At 40.0% G+C, this 20,936-nt stretch overlaps 1 protein-coding gene across 1 annotated transcript in view; it reads left to right on the top strand.

Moving 5' to 3' along the window:
• The first annotated feature begins 800 nt into the window (after positions 1–800).
• ZNF654 (zinc finger protein 654) overlaps positions 801–20,936 on the top strand; it is a 30,212-nt gene continuing 10,076 nt past the window's right edge. The window contains exons 1-6 of the mRNA XM_053970930.1: positions 801–932; positions 9,616–9,761; positions 12,693–12,774; positions 14,034–14,169; positions 17,858–18,060; positions 18,834–18,973. Of these exons, the coding sequence (XP_053826905.1) occupies positions 801–932; positions 9,616–9,761; positions 12,693–12,774; positions 14,034–14,169; positions 17,858–18,060; positions 18,834–18,973 (839 nt within the window). The remainder of the gene's footprint in view (positions 933–9,615; positions 9,762–12,692; positions 12,775–14,033; positions 14,170–17,857; positions 18,061–18,833; positions 18,974–20,936) is intronic.

Below are 20,936 nucleotides of genomic sequence, written 5' to 3'. Positions count from 1 at the left end.
TGGGTGAGGAGCACAGCGAGTCTGCATCTCCGCGCACCGGGCGCGTTCCTCCCGCGGAGCGGGACCGGAACTCGCTGCGTTCCTTGCCCGGGTTCGTGCCCCGGGGCTGCCGGCGCCGTGTGCCCCGCGCGGGGTTCAACGCGCACAGCCCGGCCCGGCACAGCCCAGGCCCCGCAGCGCGGCTGTTTCCCCGGGAGGCCGCGCAGCCTCCTCCCCACGCGCGGATCCGCGCGGGCCCCGCGCCCGGCACCATTACCCGCAGCGGCCGCGCCGCCCGCCCGCGCCCGGGGCCGCCCCGGGGCTGCTCCGCCGCCGCCGCCGCCGCTCCGCGCTGGGCCCCGCCGGGCCGGGCCGGACGCGCCGCTCCGCCGCAGCCGCGCGGCCCCGCCCACCCCGCCGGAAGTCACTCGCTGATTGGTTCGCCGCGGAGATGGGCGAGGCTTGCGCCCAATTGAGAGTGGGGGGCGGGCGTGAGAGCGCTGATAGAGGCGTGCGCCGACCAATCAGAGCGCGGGCGGCAGCGGGGAGGTGGCTGCGGAGGGGGGCGTGACAGACGGGGCGAGCAGCCAGTGGGAGGGCGGGACTGAACTAACGGCGAGACTTTTCCACCAATCGCAGCGCGCTCCTGCGAAGGGGCGGAGCCAGTGCTGAGCGGCGCGTTGATGGACAGGGCCCGGGAGCCAATGGGAGCGCTGGCGGCGGGGGCGTGGCCGGACGCTTGGCGGCGCGGCGGGGGCGGCTCTTCCGGCGCGGCGGGGCGGGGCGGGGGCGCTCGGTACGCGCGGGGCGGCGGGGCCGCCATGGCGGAAGACGAGAGCGACCAGGAGTCGGAGCGCCTCAGCGAGGAGCTGGAGGCGCTGGCGGCGCCGGGGCTCCCGGCCGGGCTGCCCGCTCTGCTCCGCAGCCAGTACTACTGCCGCCGCTTCTGCCAGGTGAGCGCCGCGGCGCAGCGGCGGAGGGAGCCGGGCCGGGCCCGCCGCGCCGCCGGGCCGAGGAGCGGGCGCGGGGCGCGGCCCCGGGGAGCGGGGGCAGCGCCGGGCGGGCAGGGAGGCTCCCGGGGGGAAGGGAAGGCGGGCGAGGCGGGTCCCGGCCGGGGCCGGAGCGGGAGCGGGCAGGGAGAGCCGGGGGCGGCCGCGGGGACACGCGTGGTGCTGCCGGTGCTGCGGGCAGAGCCATTCCGGGTGGCCTCGCCTGCGTGGCGGAGGGAGCGGAGAGGCAAGAAGGGCCTCGGGAGCAGTTCTCGTCTCGCTGACCGGATTAGTCCAGGGTGTTTTATGGTTTTTAGGGGTTTGCCCTTTGAAAAGCGGCGTTTTCTCGATGCGGGCCCGGAGTTGTCGTGCTCCTCCTCACAAGCCCTTTAGGTGTGCCTTGCAAAGTGACAAGCACCAACAGGTCGCTTCTCCTGGTTGCTTTCATCAGCAGCTGTGGAGGGAGCATTATTACCTTTGGTGCATTCCAACCACGCCACTTGCTGCTGCCCAAAACGCAGCCCTGAGGTTATTTTATATAGAACTGCTTCATTTTACCGACTTTTTGACTTACCTCACCTCTACAGTTGTCTTCTGCCATCTACAGAAATGTGATGCCAGGCTGTCACTTTGTTCCTGTTTCGTCGTTCAGTGAAACGTCCTGTTTGAAGTATTGTTTTCTGTTAAACGTGCTTACAATAATCTCGGGGCTCATTCTGCTCTCTAAGCCCATGGGTTGCTTTTTGGGGCTGTTTGATCCTTTCACGTTTTCTTCTGTTTCATGATCTCTCAAAAATCGTGGAGCCAGTAAAAGAAGAAGCAAGTGTTTTTGGAGGTCTGGCATTTTCTACAACTGTAAGGAACGACAACCATGTTTGATTATGTTGGCTGGTTGGAAGGACATTTACTTTGGCTCAACCTTGGGGTTTTTATCTTAAATTGTTGTCTCTGTGCTTACTGTATGTTGAATTTATTGTGTGGATTAAATGCAGACAAGGTGATACCTTCGTGTACTAATGCCAGTCCCAAGGGAAGGTATGAATTAATAGGAAACAGAAGAGGACAAGAGCAGAGGAAGAATTTTCCTGTGAAATAGTTGTATCACAGGTGTTTTATGTGTTATATATCTAGTGTTGACTTCTGCAGATTTTTTTTTTTTTTTGTGTAGGGAGAGTGCCAAAACCTCTCCCCTACTTTGCGTTGATGAACCCTCCAGAAAAGCAGCCAATGTTCTGAGTATGTAAAGGGCTCTGCTCCTTTTCTCTTAAACTTTCTTTTCAACAATGCCTCGTTTAAATAATCCTGATGAGAGTAAGTTAATGTATTAACAGTTTGTCCCCAGGGTTTCCTTTTTTTTTTACTTGTTTTGTGTAAATTTGGCCTGGTGTGAACAGCAGTCATGTGCTCAAGGTAATCAGTGTTTTGTTTAAGCATGTTTTTTAGCAATGGGTTTTTTCTGCTGATTTAACCATACAAACACAAGATCATAAGGGTTGTGCTGGTTTGAAAAGCCTGTAGCTCTGTGACATTTATGGGTTGACAACAAATGAACTTGTGTGTGCTCCACATGAGCTCATTTTTCCTCCTGGGATTGACACTGTGTAATTATACATGTAATATATATCTGTACTTTTCTATCCAGATCTCCTGAAGGACATGTTTGGCTGCTGTGCAGACTGAGCCTTCCCACCTCACTCCACTTTGCACTGCTAACACAGTTTTGCTTGTCTTCATACTCATTTGGCCCTTCTGAAGGTCCTAGTTTGCCTTCACTGCTCCTTGTTTTGTGTCCTAAGTAGAACAGCAGTTGTAGAAATAGTTGCTTAGCGATGGTGCTGTGAATTTGGACTCCCCAAAAGAAACATAGTTATTTTCAGAATAACAATCTATCAAAACACTTGGCTGTGCTTCAGACATGGTGCTGCAGCTTGCTGTCACCTGAAAATAATATTGTTTAGATTGCTTGTAGTTAAGCTGATGAAGTCTGTGAGCATCTCTCAGTAAGAAGTACAGGAGAAATGCAGCAAGGTGTAAATAAAGCCTTTTCCAGTCTGTAGATCTGTTTTCTGTACACAGAAAATCCTACTGATCTTTAAGAGAGTGCCTTAGAGCTTGAAACGCACTGGTGTGCACATCTATTATCCTTAAGTGATGTTAGAAAGGTAAAAAAATCTGCTGTAAACAGCCAGGTTCAGTTCTCTTGAGGCCTGGAGTATTGTAGCTCAACTTGACTTTTGGATCAATTAAGTACCAGTTAAAAAAGATGAGGTGTCAGGATTATGAGAGCACTTTCCATAAATCTCTGGGTAATCACAATTTAGGGATACAAGATGCAGCTGGAATGTGGCATCTTGAAGCCCATTTATAGTTTTGGGAGCTGTGTCTTGTAGGTGTTTGTGGTCATAGAGAGTCATTACAGCCTGAATCCTTCAAGGGAATATGGAATAAAATGCTTTCTTGGAATTTTATTTGAGATTGATGACATGGGCAGAGCAGAAATCAAACTTTCTATGGCTGGAAGGGAAAAAAGACAGTTGGAAGATGAGTCAAGTGCCCAGCTTATGCATCTCACCAGCTGTTTCTGTGTTACTTTCTTTAATCTGCTGATGTGGCTTTTCCTCTTATTTGTGGAGTTCCAAGCCCACTTGGATGTTGGGAAAAACAAATCTGCTGTTCCCAGCTTTGGCAGGCAAAAGAATAACGCATCTGTAACTACTTTGTAAGTTAAAGACATTTGAAAGGTGGTACCTAGAAGAAACTCCTTCAGCCTAAACGTTTGGAGGAGTTTCAGCTTGTGTTTGTATGCAGAATTTGCAATTCTTTCATGAGGTTTCTCAGCCATTGAGAGGCTCCTGAGAGACAAATACAAATGGTGACGGGCAGTGAAAACAGCATAAATGGTGACTTTTTTGGTATGAGGGTTTAAGGGAATACTTTTGTAACTGGAAGGATGAATTTCCAATTTTATTTGGCTTAAAAACAAACTTTAATGGTGAGTTGGAAAATGGATGTCGCTTCCTTCATTGCAATGGAAGTGGATACAGTTTTATTAACTAGAAAAAGAAATCAATTTCATTTTTGGGGTATTTTCTCATAACTTTAAGTACTATCAAAATATTACAAGTTGCTTGCAGCATTTCTGTAGTTGTCCTCAGGGCTGCATAACTGTACTAGATGTTATTTTATGCAATAAACACCAGGTGAGTTCATCTCAAGTAACAAGGTGATGCTGTGAGGGGTAAACACTCCTTGATCTGTTCTTCCTGTGGCATCACCTTACAGCCTTCCAGCATCATCCCACTCCTGAGAGAAAGATTACCTCCTTTGCTTACATTAATTGGTGGAAAAACAATTCTTGGGCTTATAAAATGTTAAGTAGTAAAATATAGTAACACACCAGAGAAGATGGTGTTTCCTGGCTTTATTTTAGCAGGCAAAAAAAAAAAGGCAGGGAGGGGTGTGTGACTCAACTATTCTTTGTCTTGCTTTGTGGTGATGGAAGTAAAAAAATATACAACTTTAGATGTTTGTTCTTCTGACTTTGGTGTTAATGTAGTTTCACACTTTTTGTGTCTAAATTTGCAAGTATTTGCTTTTGTCTCCTACTCTGGGCTTCAGATCAATAGTGGTTAAGTTGTTTTTATATTAAAAAACAAAACAAGTGCAAAGAAAACCTCCCCAAACTTTTAGGTTATGCGAAACTTTTATTTTATCAAATTTTGGACCTTTGGGATCCATATTTGATCTACATACACCATTTTAAGGCTCAGCTACACCAGTCTTGTTCACATGAATACTTGTAGGGAAAAATGATCTCTTCAACATCCTTGAAGCTTATTTCTCTGAAAAGGCACAATCTGTAATTTTTCACTTCCTATTTGCTTGTGTAATAATTTGTGGTGTTGATGTTTTGGGGTTTTTGTACCTTCCTGAACAAATATGCTTTATCCTTGTTAATGGCTCAAATTATAAGGGCACCATTGTAAGTAATATTTGACTTCTTCATGGTTTTGAATATGGATACTGCTTGTTACATGAATGCTTGCAATGGGCCTGTTATACATTCCAGTAACTAAATTTCAAAGATTACCACAACTGCTTGAAACAATTTAAATTTAAAAATTAACCTGTCATGATGTTTTTTTACATGTGGGACTGGTGGAAACCAGTATGTTCAGTGTACTTATTGGTAGTTTAGTACTGTGTTGCTTGAGTTTCAAATGAATTCACGTTCAAAAGGAAATCCTTATGAAATAGATGTGGCAAAACCTCGTGCTTTTTGATGCCAAGGTGAGCTTCCAGTTGTGGTGAGGACTTAGCTGTGTGTGCAGAAGGTTGTGCTTAGCCTGGGATGGGTAGTGTCACTCCTCCTTCCTCTGGCACTTGATGGGAAAACTGATAAGGGTCTGTCATGCAGAACTGGGCTCCGGTGGGTGAAGTGCACTTGACTCCTCAGTCAGTTCATGAGAATTCACAATAGCAGTTGATTTGCAACCTCTTTATCTGAAGATTGACTCCTCCAGGCTTCCAGTCTTCAGTGCTCTTGTCATTAGCATCATAAAATCTTTTCTTATTCACATACTCAGGGTAGTTCTCATCAGCTTTTGTGCCTGCTGTCCTTTCAGCTTTACTCGGGGAAATGATCTCCCTGTTTTACAAGTAGGATTAAGGAGTTACTATTTTCCAAAAGAAACATTTGTGCGATACATTGGAGGCTTTTCTTGATCTTTGTAGCATCTTACTTTTCTGAAACTTTCCTCTTCGACCTTTGAAACTTCTTGGTATTGCTACTTCTCCAGGTTTTAACGCCTTTTCATTAAGTATAGCTTTTGTATGGAAAAAGCTTCTTCAGGTTTTAATGCCTTTTTGTTAAGTATAACTTTTGTATGCTCGTTATTTTTCCTTGGAAAAATGTATCAGGATTATAACTTAGAAAGGAGTTGCAGGTTTTTATACCTAAGGGGAGGATCTCCACTGAGTAATGCTTCTGGCTGATGGCTTTGCTTCATGGCCTTCTTAGAGAAGGCACACTTAGTGCAGGAGGTAATGCAAAAGTCCAAAAGTTCTGTCCTTTTGTTTAGATGAGGAAAAGAAGTAATTGTCCTTTTTCACTGATACACCGAATAAATTGTATTTTACTGGTTACCAGTGATGTGGATGTGAGCATTTGTGTGTTCACAAGATTGGCAGTTCTTGCTCATACGTGAGCAAAACAATTCCTTTAATTAGTTGACTTTCATTTGGGGGGCCAGATGCTAATCAAGAGATGAGGATGAATATTTCTACTTTTCAGTATATATATTTATCTCTCAGCTGTAAATCAGTGCTCCAGTCAGCCCAAACTGCTTTTCTAGAGTTGGTGTATAGTTTTCACTGTTGTGCAAGTGACAGACTATAAACACACATGACTTTTTGGCTGGCTAAATGTAATGGGCATATGGTACCCAATCTTGGGAATTGTTCTTGCCTCAAGCAGGCTGAGGAGATGGATGAGATTTTGGTGAGTAGGGGGAGTGCATTTAGCTTTAAGGGTAGAAACTTGTCTCATGGATGTGTCATGCTGTTGCTGGGTGATGTGTTTTCTTTTGCCAGAAGTGTGATTATGTTTGGTTACTCCTTATGTAATATTCACATGTGAATTGCAGTAAAGACATTGCTTACATATTTTTGTATAAAGCAATTTTCAACTTTTACATGTCAAGTAATATTTCATATTACCCTAAAATCATCAGGCTTTTCCTACTCTCTATTTGGATAGCAAAATCCTTATTTGTAAGGACATGGTTGGCTTGTTTGTATTTGGAAACAAAACAAAATGCTCTTCATCCACTGAACAGGTTCAAAAGACAGTTAAAAAGCTGTGATTGTTTCTTGTGATGTTTCCAGGAAGAGTAAATGTAGTATTACTCAAGTTCTAGAGCTGAACTTTGGTGTTTGAGCAGCTCTGGTATTTCTGCTGATCAGGCAACTGTGGTGGGTGCTTTTAATTACGGATTTTAATTTTCAGGAAACTTTCATTTTTCTAAGCTTGCCCTTTTTGGGTTTGTCCTCTCATGTGACAACCCTTACATATGTTTATTATAATGAATGACAACCATTGTATTTGCCCAGAAGCTTTCTATGTCTGAAAACTATAAAGAGAAAAACTCTCAGAATTGTTGTGAGTTTAATCCTGTGGTGACTTTACTGTTAAATCTCACAAGAAGCTATGGGAGTAACCATGTTTGAAATCCTAGTAATGCTAAACTTTTAGAATTGGTGGGATTTGTAGTTTCCTTTTTTTTTTTTTTTTTTTTTTTTTCTGTTGTGTGGAGGAATAGGAAAAGCTGTAGCAACTTCCAGCCTAGCACTGCATAAAACATTTGGGGCTTGTGTCCTGTGTATTTGCAAATCTAATTATTTGAATGCTGTTTCTCTAAAGTCTTTGAAATACAGCCAAATAACTTTATATGTGCATATTTAATCACTTAAAATAGATGTATAGAATTAATCAGTTCCAACTCTGTATATGCATATATAATAACTTAAAATATATGTGTATAATTAATCAGTTAAATGTAATATTCCAAGAAAAGCTATTGTTTTCACTGCTGTAGTCCAGGCTTTTAATTATTGCCTTGTTATTTTGGGGATTAGCTGCCTTAGTTAGCTGTGTGCTCAGAAATTTTTGATCAGTCTAGTCTTGATCTTTTTAATGGGACACATCTGAGTCTTGGATTTTCCTCTGAGTTATTAAAACCTATTAAAGAAGGGAAGCAGTGTATTGGTGTGGGAGAAAGGTGGAACTGAATGGGGGGTTTGGTGTCAGGAAGGTGCTTCAGCCTCCTTTCAGTGCCTTGATCTGCTCTGAATGAGAGAGGGAAAACAAAAAGGCCCAGTCCCTTCATGGTTATTAGCAATGGCAGGTGCAGACAGACTGGAGGGTGATGCTTTAAGGATATTAAAAATTGCACCCTACCAGAGACTTTGAAAGCACCTGTTGCAGAAATTCACATAAAAAGGTTGCTTTCCTTCTGATTTTCTTTGCTGTGTATTGAACAAGGCCACTGTGCTTTGACAGTGTTATGTTCTTCTTTGTATTGAAATTGGAGTGCCTGTTCAAAATGTGCTGATAAACTTTTATTTATGTTTTGCTTTGCAGTCCTGTTTCAAAGCATGGCATCTGGAGTATTTTGTACAAAGGAAAGGTTTCTATTACAGAAAAAGCTATGCCATGAGATAACTTAAAAACAGACATTGAGGTGTACAATATTCTCTGCCTCTCCTTCTGTATAGAATGTGTGTGAAGTGTGGTTTGGAATTTATTATTTTATGCTTAGTTTAGCTTTTTGTCCACACACTCCCCACTTCCCCATCTTTTCCTGATTGTTGCAAGTCTTCTGAGAATTCACCAGTTAGATTTCTTTTTTCCTGTGACTGATGAATTCATGATTTCAGGTTATCTACATTCAGGAAAAATTTGCTAAAATCCTGAGCAGTTTGGGATGGGGGGACTGTTGCTGTCAATGTATTTTGGTACATTTGAGTTGCAGACCCACTGCCAGGACAAGGTGGTGTTGCTGCAGTGTTCCTTTCTCTGCTGGCTCTGGTATTTGTGTGGCAGAGGAGCTGGTGCAGACTGGGACTGATGGCTTTTTTTGAGGAGAGGCTGTTCCCTGCCCATTAATCCCTAATTGAGCTTACATTACTTCAGATGAGTGCTGGAGGTGCAGTGAGGGCTGTACAGTAGGACACAAAATGTTGTTTTATTGCTTGAAATAATTTATGAACATATCTATAGTGTGCCCATCAAGTGCAAGCATTGTGAAACATCCTGGTGGGAAGTGATGCTTTATTTCCACCTTTGTTTGACCTTTTGGAGGCTCACACCTCTAAAGGATGTTTTTTTATTTCTGTCTGCTTTGTTTTTCTAAGGCTTTTGTGGTTTTCTATAAAAGGGACTTGGCTACAACTATTTCAGGGAACTCTTAATAGATCTGTGAGGCAGAACTATCTTTTAAAATGTTTACTCTTAAGAGGAAGAGTATTTATCTACAAGTCTGCTAATTCTTCTTCAGTTGACTTAGATATTTGCTGCACTACGCTAACAGTTTTTCAAACAAGTTACTAAAGTAAGTTTGGGAAACTTAGAATCTACATACAAGTATGGATCCATCTCAGCTGCCGTTGCCTTAGATCCATCCTAGGTCTAAATAAAGCCAAATTTACTCATTTGATCAGATAAGGAAGAGTGGCTGGAATGTTCGTGACTGTGTGACATAAAGGCTGGAAGAGTGTGGGTTACTCTTTCCCCTCTTGGAAAATTTTTAGACTAGAACGTTTGGATGTTGTTACAGACTCTCTAATTTGCATCCACTTCCAAAATAAAAGCTTGTGTTTAAATGCAAAGAGCAATATCTACTGTGGCACAGCATAAGAAGAAGGTATTTCCTGTCTTATCCTCTGAAAAGAATAGCTGAAGGTCCCTTGTGCTATTCCTTTCATGACATAGGTCATAAACCAGAAAACAGTCACATTTTTTAGGTTACAAACTCTGCTCCTGAGGGAGAAGGCGGGGAGCTAAAGCAGGTATAGCATTAACTGCTTCCCCTTTCTGCTCAAGGGGGATGTTTTACATAACAATCTGTATTTCCATGGTTTTGCCTAGGTTGTTGAAGACTATGCTGGGAGATGGCAGGTCCCTTTGCCTCAGCTGCAGGTGCTGCAGACGGCGCTGTGCTGCTTCACGTCTGCCTGTGTGTCCTTCCCAGCCGAATGTGAGCACGTGCAGTATGTACTGAGTAGCCTTGCTTTGTGAGTACTTCTTCTTTTTTGTTATTCCTTCCTTTGCAATAGCATGGCACAAGGGTTTCAGATCCTCAAGAGCTCCCCAGAGGGCTTTTACAGAACCAAGAATTGCTGACTAGAATTTAGTTTCGTCTTTTTTGTGTCCTTGTTTAATAGTCAAATTGGCTATGACAGTGTTTTGTCATAAGGGATGTCTGGCAAAATGAATAATCTAAGAAATAAGTGATCATCATAACCTTATTTTGGAGTATTTGAAGACCAGCCTTTGCCAGTAGATAATTTAAAATAATTTATCTCAAATTTTTACTTCTGTACTTCTAGTGATGTAATAAGCTAAGTACTTCTTAAGATAAATTTCTTAAGAAGTCAATTACTTTAAAATTGTATAGATTTTTATGTTTGAGTCATCAAAACACTTGCAGGAATAACTGCATGACGAGTAAACTGTCCCAAAGTCACATTCAGCCTCAAGAATTGCAGGATGTTGTGTAAAATTTTGCTCTAATTTCAAGTTTCTTGATGCATTGGTCATTTTCCCACATGAAGATGGGAAGTGTCAGGGTAATAAGTACATAAGAAAAAAGAAATGCTGCCTTGAAATGCTGGTGAAGCTTCACTGTGGACATTTCCTGTTTGGTGTCTGTGAAACTGTTTGACAGAGGACTATTTATGGCATCATAAGACCACAATTTTCAAAGTTACATCAAAACATGGTGACATCTGTTGCAGTGGGTTTTTTCACTAGTTTTAAGGAAAAAACCTACGAAGTTCAAACCATGTTTATATGTACTTTTAAATAGCAAAGCTTGGGAGGTAAAAAGGTGGAAATTCAGGTATTTTTTTGGATGGATACATTCTGATAATCAAGAAGTAAATTGGTCACTGAGTTCTTGTCACCTTTGTCTATTTTGATTTTTGAGAGTGGGTTTACTCCATGAGATTTGCTTCCATTCTAGGATGTGACATTATTTATTCTTCTGTCTGGCTGGCACAGTTTTGCATGTGATGTGATATAAAGGAATCCCAAGGCTTAGTAGCTGCAGTTACCTGGGCAACCTTGCTCGAATCTCTTTTGAAAATTCACTGTATATTAGGTCTTAGTTCTTGGAGAGCAAAACTCTGTGTTGTCATCTTTGAATGAGATTTCCTTGGTAACCAGACAATAAACTGTTAACAGGAGCAACTGGTTTATTTCCTATACTTGATAACCTTGCTATTCATAGCAAATGAAGCAGCATCTGCATTAATATCAGGGGGGTTCTATAATGGTGCCACACTGGTGGTTTTAGGCAATCTTCTGATGTCAAAGCAGTGATGTGATCAATCTGGATGGATATAAATGTGGATATGCAGTGCTGCAGACAGTTTTGAAATAAAGTTGGAACTGACTGTAGTAATTTTAACTGGAGACTGGTGATGAGGAAATAAAAATATTTTGATGGCTTCCTTTATTAGACCGTGAACAAGTGCCTTGATAACGCAGAAAATTGTAGTTTAGACTTATTCACTATTGATTTCCAGATTTTTTTTTTTTGCAAGATCCTCTTCTTTTTAAATCAGGCAAAGCAAATTTAACATCATTTACTCTAACTAGTTTTGTCTTATTATTTAAGTTCCAGTTTGGTTGCTTGCCAGATCATGATATGACTCATGGCTGACCTTTCCTGAGAGTCAAGTATGCTGCAAAATTTTGTTTAACATGAAATGAGCTAATGTTTTTTCAGAACCACATACTTATTTGGGTAGGGATTGTTTTTTTCATTGCATATTTGAATTGAGATTCACAGACTTAGCCTTGAGAGAAATTCTGTCACTGAACATAAGTTTGTATCTATTTCTCTAAGCCTGTTTTTGGCATAGTTAATCATTAGTTAGAAAAAAAAAAATTACTTCGGCATAATCTATTGGAAATCTAATTTTACAGTACTTTTCCATTATTCCTATGGAAAACTTCATTTTGTCTGTGAGCATTAAGACTTTTTTTAATGCACAGTATTCCTGAAAATGTTACTGAGGAGAAAAAAAATGCCTTTAATTTGCACAATATTTTTTGAAGTCCTGCCTGTCCCTTGGAGAGTTGCTCAGTTTTTGTCTGCTGCTCTTGACTTTCTCAATCAGCAATTGCATCTCATTAGTTTAGTGTAGTGCCTGCCTGGTACTTTTTCCAAGTAGAAATGAAATTTCTCAGAATCTTCAGGCAGAACAGTAACAGTTGCACTGCAGATCCACGACTGCCAAGTTTTTGATTGAATTCACTCAACTGCATTATCTGGAAGGAAGCTTTTATAAACAAAAACCTGAATTGAAAGGAGATCTGGAAAGCTGCTTTTTACCAACCTCTCTGATTCTGTAACAGGATTTAAAAGAAATAAAATGCTAGACCAGTATTTTAAAATGATAACCATGGAGGCCACAAATCAGTTTGAATCTAAGCAGCTGTTGAAAGTATTAGTCCTTTCTTCACCCATTTCTGCCACCTCTTTTTGGGGTAACACTTGTGAATTCATCTTGCTGGACAGAGACCTGATCTGCTTAAAAACTTGGTGGTGGTAAAATTCGAGTTGTATGAATTTGAATGCCACACAGAAGGTGAAGGTAGTTTTGTTTGCATATTTGCACAAAAGCTGTGCTTTTCTAAATAATCTTAAAAAGCTTTTTTTGAAAATATAAAATAATACCTTTAAACCAACATCTTAATAGAGAGTCTTCAGTTATGACATGACAGGCTGAAATGAAAGAAATTGTGTTTGTAGAAAGTGCCTGAAAACAGGAATTGTTGGCCACCAAAAACCTTTGAGTGACTTCACATGGCACTAGTCTAGAATTCACAGAATTTCTAGTTTTGGTTTGAGTGCTGCTAAAAGTAAGAGACTTACAGTAGCTTCATTTTTTTAAAGAATGTGTTTAGTTTGACTTGTCACTACTTCTGTTTTTTAGGAGTTTTTTTGAATTGCTGCTGTTCTTTGGAAAGGATGAGTTCTATGAAGATCCTTTGAAAGATATTTTAGGTTCAATCCAGGTAGTGTTGCCTACTTTCATATAAACTTTTAATATTATTTTAGTAGATGTAAAGTTAGTTTTTGTGAATATATGACCTGGAGGAAACGTGCCATTATAGTGAAAGAAACTTTGCTTGTTTATGTCTATTTAGAGCTTCATGTCATTCAGTTAATGACATGAGATCTCATGTTTCCCCTCTGGTTTTAAACACTAAATTTGAAATTGAAGCTTCATCTCAGTGAAGACTGAAAATGGATAGTTTAATTTGTTCTATTCTTGGGTAGATTGGGACAGAGTTTTCTATGTCTATGTACAACTGCATACGATAAATGACCCTGAATTAAAATCTTGCTTTGCCAGGTAAGTGTGGGGTTTGGTTTGTTTGGATTTTTTTTTTTTTTTAATATACCCAAAGGGATTTTTTGGGTTGTGCCACCATGAGAGGAAACTTTGTAGGGAAAGGAAGGATGAAAGCCTGAGTTGTCTCTATTAATACTGCTCATGGAACTATAGTTTGAGAAAAAGCTCTTCCTTTGTTTTTATGTTGATACCTGTCTATTACTGCTTCTCCAAATTAATGTGCCAGCACTGTTTCTGCATCAGTTGTGGAATCAGACTGGCAGTGAAAAGCAGGTAATTGTATGTGGATGGAAGCCATTCTTCTGCTGCATTTTTTGTTCCAATATTAGAGAACTCTCTCATTACTAAAATTTTCTGTTGATTAATGGTGTTGTTGACACTTTTACAGCAAATAATGTGTGAGGATGATAGGGAACTTGACATGTGAAAATCATGGCTGGCTAAAGCATTCCATGATATTACAGGCAAACATAATTCCTGTTATGTAGAGATTTGGAGAAAAATGGTTGCTTGAGGGCTGGTGACTCATGGCTTAATTCAGTTTTTCCCTCAGAAATCACAAATCCAGCTCAACATGTCTAAATCTGTGCAGACTGCCATGAGGTGAAGGCTTGTGCCAGTAATATCTCCAATCCAAGTTGGTTTTGCATTGTTATACAAATGGAAGACTCTTTCTGAGGGCTGTAGAAGCCATGAATTTGGCCTTCAACAGTTCTGTATTTCTATTTGTATGTATATGTATAAGATCAGTTGTTGCTTTAGGGCTTTCTGTATCATCAATGAAAGACTTTGTAGCTCAAATTATTGAGTGAGGAAATACTCAGCCATGCATGGGTTTCCTGGTTTGTATCTTTGGGATAGCTTGTTTTTAGACAACATCTTGTTATTCTGTCTAATTGTTTCTATTTTTACCCTTAGGAATGTCAGAACCTTCTACATAAATACAGGAATCTGAACCTGGAACTAGTGACTCGAATAATTCGAGATGGTGGACCATGGGAGGATCCAGTATTACAAGCAATTCTTAAAGCAAAGCCTGTGTCACAGGAATTAGGTACTTCATTTATCACACTAATTTTCTACAGTACTGAAAAACGTGTTCAGTTATGCTTTTTTAAAATACACAGGTTCAGGTGTTATCTGCTGGCATTGCACAGTGTTTTAACTATTTTTTCTGTAGTAAAATGTGCTGGTCCCTTTTTTGTTTGAAAGAAAGCTGAATTTCTTTGCTAATTTAAGTCTGCTCTTATAACGTAGAGATCAGATTGGTCAGACACAGGCAACTATGGAGTAGTTCATAAAATTCACAGGGTGGATTTCCCAAATCTAAGTGTACATTTAAAGCATGGAGACCAACTTGACTTCAGTTAGACTCCTGAAATAACATGTTTGGAGAGGATCTGACGTGTATTTGTCTCCTGGCACTCTGACTCATTTAATTTTTCTCTTCAGTTGTAAATAGTTGTGGCTTTTCTTGGTTCTGTTTCCAATGATGCCCATGGCTACATGTGACAGCTGCTTTCTTTTTATGGACATGTAATTCCTGGAGCTGGGAAAGGTGCAATGCATGGGAACAAAATCACTGGAATGCTAATGAAACTTCCTGAGAGGAAAAATACCCAAGCTACAGTCAAGTCTTTACTAACATATTAAGCAACAATGTTCACAGGGGAGCTCTTAAAAGTTGTTTTTAGTTTGATAGTGATGGAAAATGCCAGCTCTTCTCTGTTATGATGAAGTGCCTGATAGAAACTCATCACTGTGTTTGTGACAGTGTGTCCACTGAGAGAGAGGAAGAGCACAAAAGTCAGGACAGCTCAGTGAGCTGCCTCCTTAACCAGAACAAGGGTTTTGATAGCAAATCAACATCATTATGCCTTTGTTGTTCTGTCTCTTTTGTGAAACAACTGCTTGAGCAACAGATTTACCCATGATTTTTATTATATATCTCATAAAGTTCTGGTCAAACACCTGCAGAAAGAAAATGAAAACCAAGATGAACCTTGTTTTGTTCTGCATTGCATGATTTTGGTAATTATGATGAGAAATTAGGTCTTGATCTCCGTCTCTCCAGCGAAGAATTAGTTTAGTCCTTTGCTGTAATGATTCTCTTGGTCATCATGAATCCTCTCTATGATGGGTAATAGTTTGAGGATGTTTGTTTTTAACCTGGCAGAGCAAGAATGAGACCTGTTGTCACTAGATGAGCACTTTGTTCCCTTTTGTTTCAGGCTGCATCTCCTTCCCCTCTGCTGAGAGATTTTCTCTCCTTTTACCTTGATATCCTCACACACACCCTTGACACATCTCATCTGTGCTGACAAATGTTTTATTTTAGATAATTTATATTTTGAAAGCCTGTTCTTTCTTCCTCTTGCTTCCTCTAAAATTTGATTCTTGTGAAGTCTTACACAAAGCAAACATCCTGTGCTGCTTTATAGGCTAGCAGTGTTTAGTGTGTATTTTGAAACTTGGCCATGTAGCTCCCTCAGGGGTTATTTAAATAGGAAAAACTGCCTATTATTGCTGAATCACCAACCATTCCTTGCAAAAATCAGTTTGTGTGAACTACATAATCCTGTCCTGGATTCAATAACTCCATGGACAAGCTTAGGCCAAGACAAACCTCTCTGTGCCTGTCTTTAGAGGAGTTGTAGTAAACTTTCAGATGTCACAATCTCTTTGGAGATGGCTGGAAACAAAGCAGTCATTGAGTTGGAAGAAAAATAGTAGGGTTGAGATATAGGAACAATCAACTTCTAATGGACTAGGAAGAATGAGGTGGGCATCTAGAAGAGAACATGACAGAGTGCAGTCAGATGGAGCAATTAATGATTTTCTGAGGTGCTGGTTGATGTCTGTTGCTCTAAAGCAAAGCATCACTGCCTGGGCAAGAATAAATGTTGTTTCTTAGTGTTTCTCAGGCTTGGCCAAATGCTACTGTAGCTGGCAGTTTGTGGGGTTAGAACAACTCTGTGTGCTGCCATGGGAAAATAGGACATTCCAGGACAGGGAGGGAGCACTGCCCTGCCAGCAGCATCAGTGAAACTGTTTGGAAACAGAGAAGGCTGTAGGAACCCCCATCCTTGGAGAGCTCCTGCTGGCAGTGGTGTAGGGTGTGGAGATGCCCTTCCCTGGGAGAGGAGGCTGTCAGTCTCATTTCTGGAGCAAAAGGGACCTGAGAGTTCCCCACACCAGATGGGAATGGTAGAGCAGGGTGAGCTGAGCTGTGCAGTGCAGTTCTCCCTCCTTTAAGAGAAAAGGATGTTACAGCCACCTGTTAGATGGGCAGCATTTTCTTACCATTAGCACTTACCAAAACTGAGTATTTCCAGCCTTATTTTTCCGTAATGCTTGCATACAAAACAGAGGATATAGTTTATTATCCTAAGGGTGGTAATTCACAAGAGGAGAGGCCTTTACTTGGCTCTAAGGACTTTTCCATATAATGACTTTTTCTTGCAGTTCATCGCCCCCATTGGACACTGGCTTGCCTTTTAGTCCTCTTGTTTTCTGAGCTTTTGTTCTCAAAAGTGCTAATGGATAATGGGAATGAGATGTTTCTTTCTTACAGTGCATCTGTTAACAAATCAAATTGAAACCTGACACCTTGAATGATACTGCTTAAATGTTCATTAGCATGGAACACTGCTAGCTTGCATAAAAATAAAGATGCTAGAGAAATTGTGGGTTTGAGGGTAAGGAATTATTTCAGTCCTAAAAAAAAAAAAAAGCTTTAATTGAAAGCTTATTGTACAAGTAATCTCTTCATTTTGGGGGGAAAAATTCTTTGTTCTGTTTGTGGATTTTAGTAACCATTTCTTAAGTATCACTTCAAGTTGCTTGTAATTAATACGGATTCCTTCTAAGGGATAAACTTTCAACCTTCGCTGACTTTAAATTGACAATCTCATTCTTTCTTTCTTTAAAACATGAAACACTGAAGTTGTAGCCTTGTAGCTAGTGGTATTTTAACTTTTAATCCACAGAGATACTACAATCTGTATGATCTTTTATAATAAAGGTGCAAGGCATGTCTTCTAGGTATTTCTGAATTTCCAGTTACTTCAGTGTTGAGTATTTTCAGTATCTCACTTGAAATTATTTCATTCCGATATTAGTGTTAATATTATCTTTGAGAGCTGAAAAAAAAATTTCCAGAAATTAGGAGCCAGAATTTAAAGGTATTTAGATAGGAATTGTGTCCAATAGCACTTTCAGAGGAAGATATGTTTTCCAAGCAAGCAAAATCAAGGCATTCAAAGTTTAAGGCACTAGGATGTGAATTGTAGTTAACTCATTTCACCACTTTGAGGTCTTATATTTTAATGGATAATGAGTCTCTTGAGGTTTTTTAAAATACTTATAATTATAGCTTTGGAGGTGATGTCAATCTTGTACTTCTGACTGTCACATGGATTCTACTGTGGAGAAAGGAGGGAATTTTCTTTCTTTAAAATGCTCACATCTGCGTCTATATAATATAATTTTTACCAATCCTTTGCAACACCTTGTGTTAACTTGTTAGAAACAAAATACTGAATTAGATTACTGATTTAAGATAAATAACAATTTCTGTTTCCAAGCAGAAGGACAGGTTTCTTATGGTATTTAATTTAATTTTTAGCAGAGCCTTTATTTTTCTTGATATTATTTGTTATTAAAAACAACATTACATTTAGATATATTTGTTGTTTGGACTTCATATTCTAATTGCCTTTAAATCTTTCTTTTCTGTGCAGTTAACAAATATTTAAGCTCTGAAAATCCACTGTTCTTTGAACTCCGTGCCAGATACCTTATTGCCTGTGAACGCATCCCTGAGGCAATGGCTCTTATCAAATCTTGCATAAATCATCCAGATATCAGTAAAGATCTGTATTTCCATCAAGCTCTTTTCACCTGTCTTTATATGTCACCATTAGAAGATCAGCTATTCCAGGAGGTATTGTTTGTCAGTATACATTTCTTTTTTAAAATGAAGTGGTGCTTTATACTTGCTGTGTACGAGTTGTCAAGAGGAGCATTTGGAACTCTGATTTTGTGGAACCAAATGTCATAAAATCAGGCAGCCACACTGCTGTTGCTCAACTTAGTGCTGGCTTAAGCTTGGAGAAGTTGAATGTGAAGTGCCTACAAATCTTGTTGACCTAAATGCAATTTCATGGTCAAGTATTCTTGTAGATGTAGTTCCTAAATATTTTGTGACTTCAGTGTATTGACTATTTTACTATTGACAATTTTAGTAAAAGCACTTGAGCCTAATTTATGTTAATCATACATTATGTAGCTTTGTTAAAGTTTTTTAATGATGCCCCAATATGTAAAATGGGGCATCATTTACATTTACATTACATTTACTTGAGCTGAATGTGGCCCTATTTTATCACTGATAGCATTTGGTAGATAAAATTATTTATCTTATTATTATTATGCTTTTCTTAACCTTGTTTTAAGAAAAGTGGCAAGAACAAGCAAAAAAGTGCTTTTGTGTTGTATTTTAATTTCTCAGACAATTATTCTGCTGGTCATTACTCTAAGAAATATGAAAGACCTTGAAATACCTCCAAATTCTTTACTTATAGATGTACACAAAAGCCATTCCAAAGCCATCCTGTGTTAATAGCAATTCCTGAAGTTTTTAGTAGAGCAAGGTCTGACTGGTTTTGATTTCATGTCAGCAAATTGATCTAAATCGATTTTATTTTGATTGTATAGCACTTGTTGAGGACTGATTGCAAGAGTGGAATTGAGATCATCTGCAACACTGAAAAAGAAGGGAAGACTACCTTAGCCTTACAGCTTTGTGAATCCTTCCTAGTCCCACAGCTCCAAAATGGGGACATGTATTGTATATGGTAAATACTTTATTTCTGGGGAAGCAGCTGAGCAGAAAATACATGCTTATTGCCAAAATGAAACTCACCTAACTTAAAAATACCAGTTAAAAATGATTTTTAAATGTTCCTGGTACTTCTGTTGTGCCTGTTTGCTCTTTTACACACAGTCATAGACAGGGTAGCCTAATAGTTCGTAACTCAATATTTACTGTTTCCAAGTAACAGAAAAGTGAACTTTTGCATACCTTACCTAGAAATGTAGCATTTATTATTAGCAAAATGCAGTCTGTAGGCTTAACCATGTAGATATCTTGCTGTGTAACTTGTAGTGTGTCACCAGTGTGCCTAAAAAGAAAATGTGTGGTGCTGGAAATGTGCTCTTAATTATGGAAACTTGGATGTCATGAACAGAGGTATCACCTCAGTGGGGTTCTCTAGAAAACATTGAAGATGTCTTCACACACATTCAATTATTTTTATACCTGGACTTGGTTTTAGGACTAAGAAGTGTTTTCTAGAGTGCTGGCAACAAATTTCACCATTCTGGGGACTGAAAGATGGCTCAGGAATATAATCCTTCTGTTGAGCCTGTATAATTTCTGTACCTAAATTAACATCTGCATTCCTTGATAAAATGTGCTTTGTTTATGTAGTTAAAGCAAAACAGCCTAGCAAGGATTTGACAGAGATCAATCTGTCTAACTAATATTTATATTGAGTTCCGGGGCTACCTTGGATTTCTGTGTTCAGATTGCAGGAAATCAAAAAGCTTTGTTGTCTTGAAAAGCTAATGAAAGTTAGATAAGGTAATGTTTACTTTGATATTCATATTTTTCCTTAACTACTGGACTGTAGGAGGAGTAATTGCTCAATCAAAACCATTGGGATTATGATAATGACATCCATTTACAATACAATGTGGTGGTAATAGCTACTGACATTTTTCATCCAGTCTGTCCATGAAAAGTTGTACAGGCCTCTCCCCATAGGAAAGATGAAGTTGAATCAAAAAGGTAGAGTTTGTGTGAGCTCAGTGGGAATTGAATCCATCTTTGCTGATTCCTGCCCAAAAGCTGCATCTCCCTATTTCTTCCTAGGAAATTACAGGTGTAACCTCCATGGATTAACGCTTTCTGTTTGGGGGAGTCAGTCTTTGAAGAAGTGCATTTTCAATACTGTAATTAAAACTCCTTTTTGCTGTAATAACCTGTTGACCTTGCTCTTGCCCAGCTGATTGAGTTTTGCATCATCCATTTTTGAAATTGCTGTTCAAAGTAAGATGTATCTCTTTTTGTTCTGGCAAATCAGACGTCAAAGATGAAATTCCAGTAGAGGCTTGAGTACTGTATGACTCCTGGTTTTCAGGGAAATAATCTTGGCATCTCTCAGTACTTTAATTTATTCAGAATGTAGAACTTGAGGATCTTTGGAAGAGGGTTCAGAGCAGTTCTGTCTGTGCAGCTCAAACAGATGTATCATTTTTCACAGATGCTGAGCTTTAACAATTGTGTTCCCAACAAGAACTCTGTGTAATACTTAATAGCTCATGGAAACTGCAGCAAAGCTTGTCAAGGCATGACTATACTCTAGTCCAATTTTTTGAAGAAGTAGGAGCCAGGTTAAATTAACCTACAGAGTCTATTTTTCCCCAGGGAAGATTTTAGTGTCGCCAGCAGAGTATAAATCATCTCACCTTGTCTGGAGCTGAGGTCCTTGCAGATCTAACAGAGATCTAGCTGCTAACACTACAAGCAAAGATAAGACAACAAAACAGATTAGAAAGCTGTAAATAGCAGATATTTGCTGCAGCCTAAATGAAATCTTCAAGCTAAAACCATTAGTTGTCATCTTGGAGGAAGATGAACTTCAAGGAGCTTGGTAACGAAACTCAAATTTTCACTGCTGTTAAGAACAAATTCTAGATTCAGATGAACAAATAATTTTTCTCAAGTGAAATCATCAAGCAAGCTGTGCTTGGTCA

Source organism: Vidua macroura, chromosome 2 (genome assembly GCF_024509145.1).
Source record: "Vidua macroura isolate BioBank_ID:100142 chromosome 2, ASM2450914v1, whole genome shotgun sequence".
In the NCBI taxonomy this organism is placed as follows: domain Eukaryota; kingdom Metazoa; phylum Chordata; class Aves; order Passeriformes; family Viduidae; genus Vidua; species Vidua macroura.
Note: the sequence above shows the minus strand (reverse complement) of the source record. Positions and strands in the feature narration are given on the sequence as shown.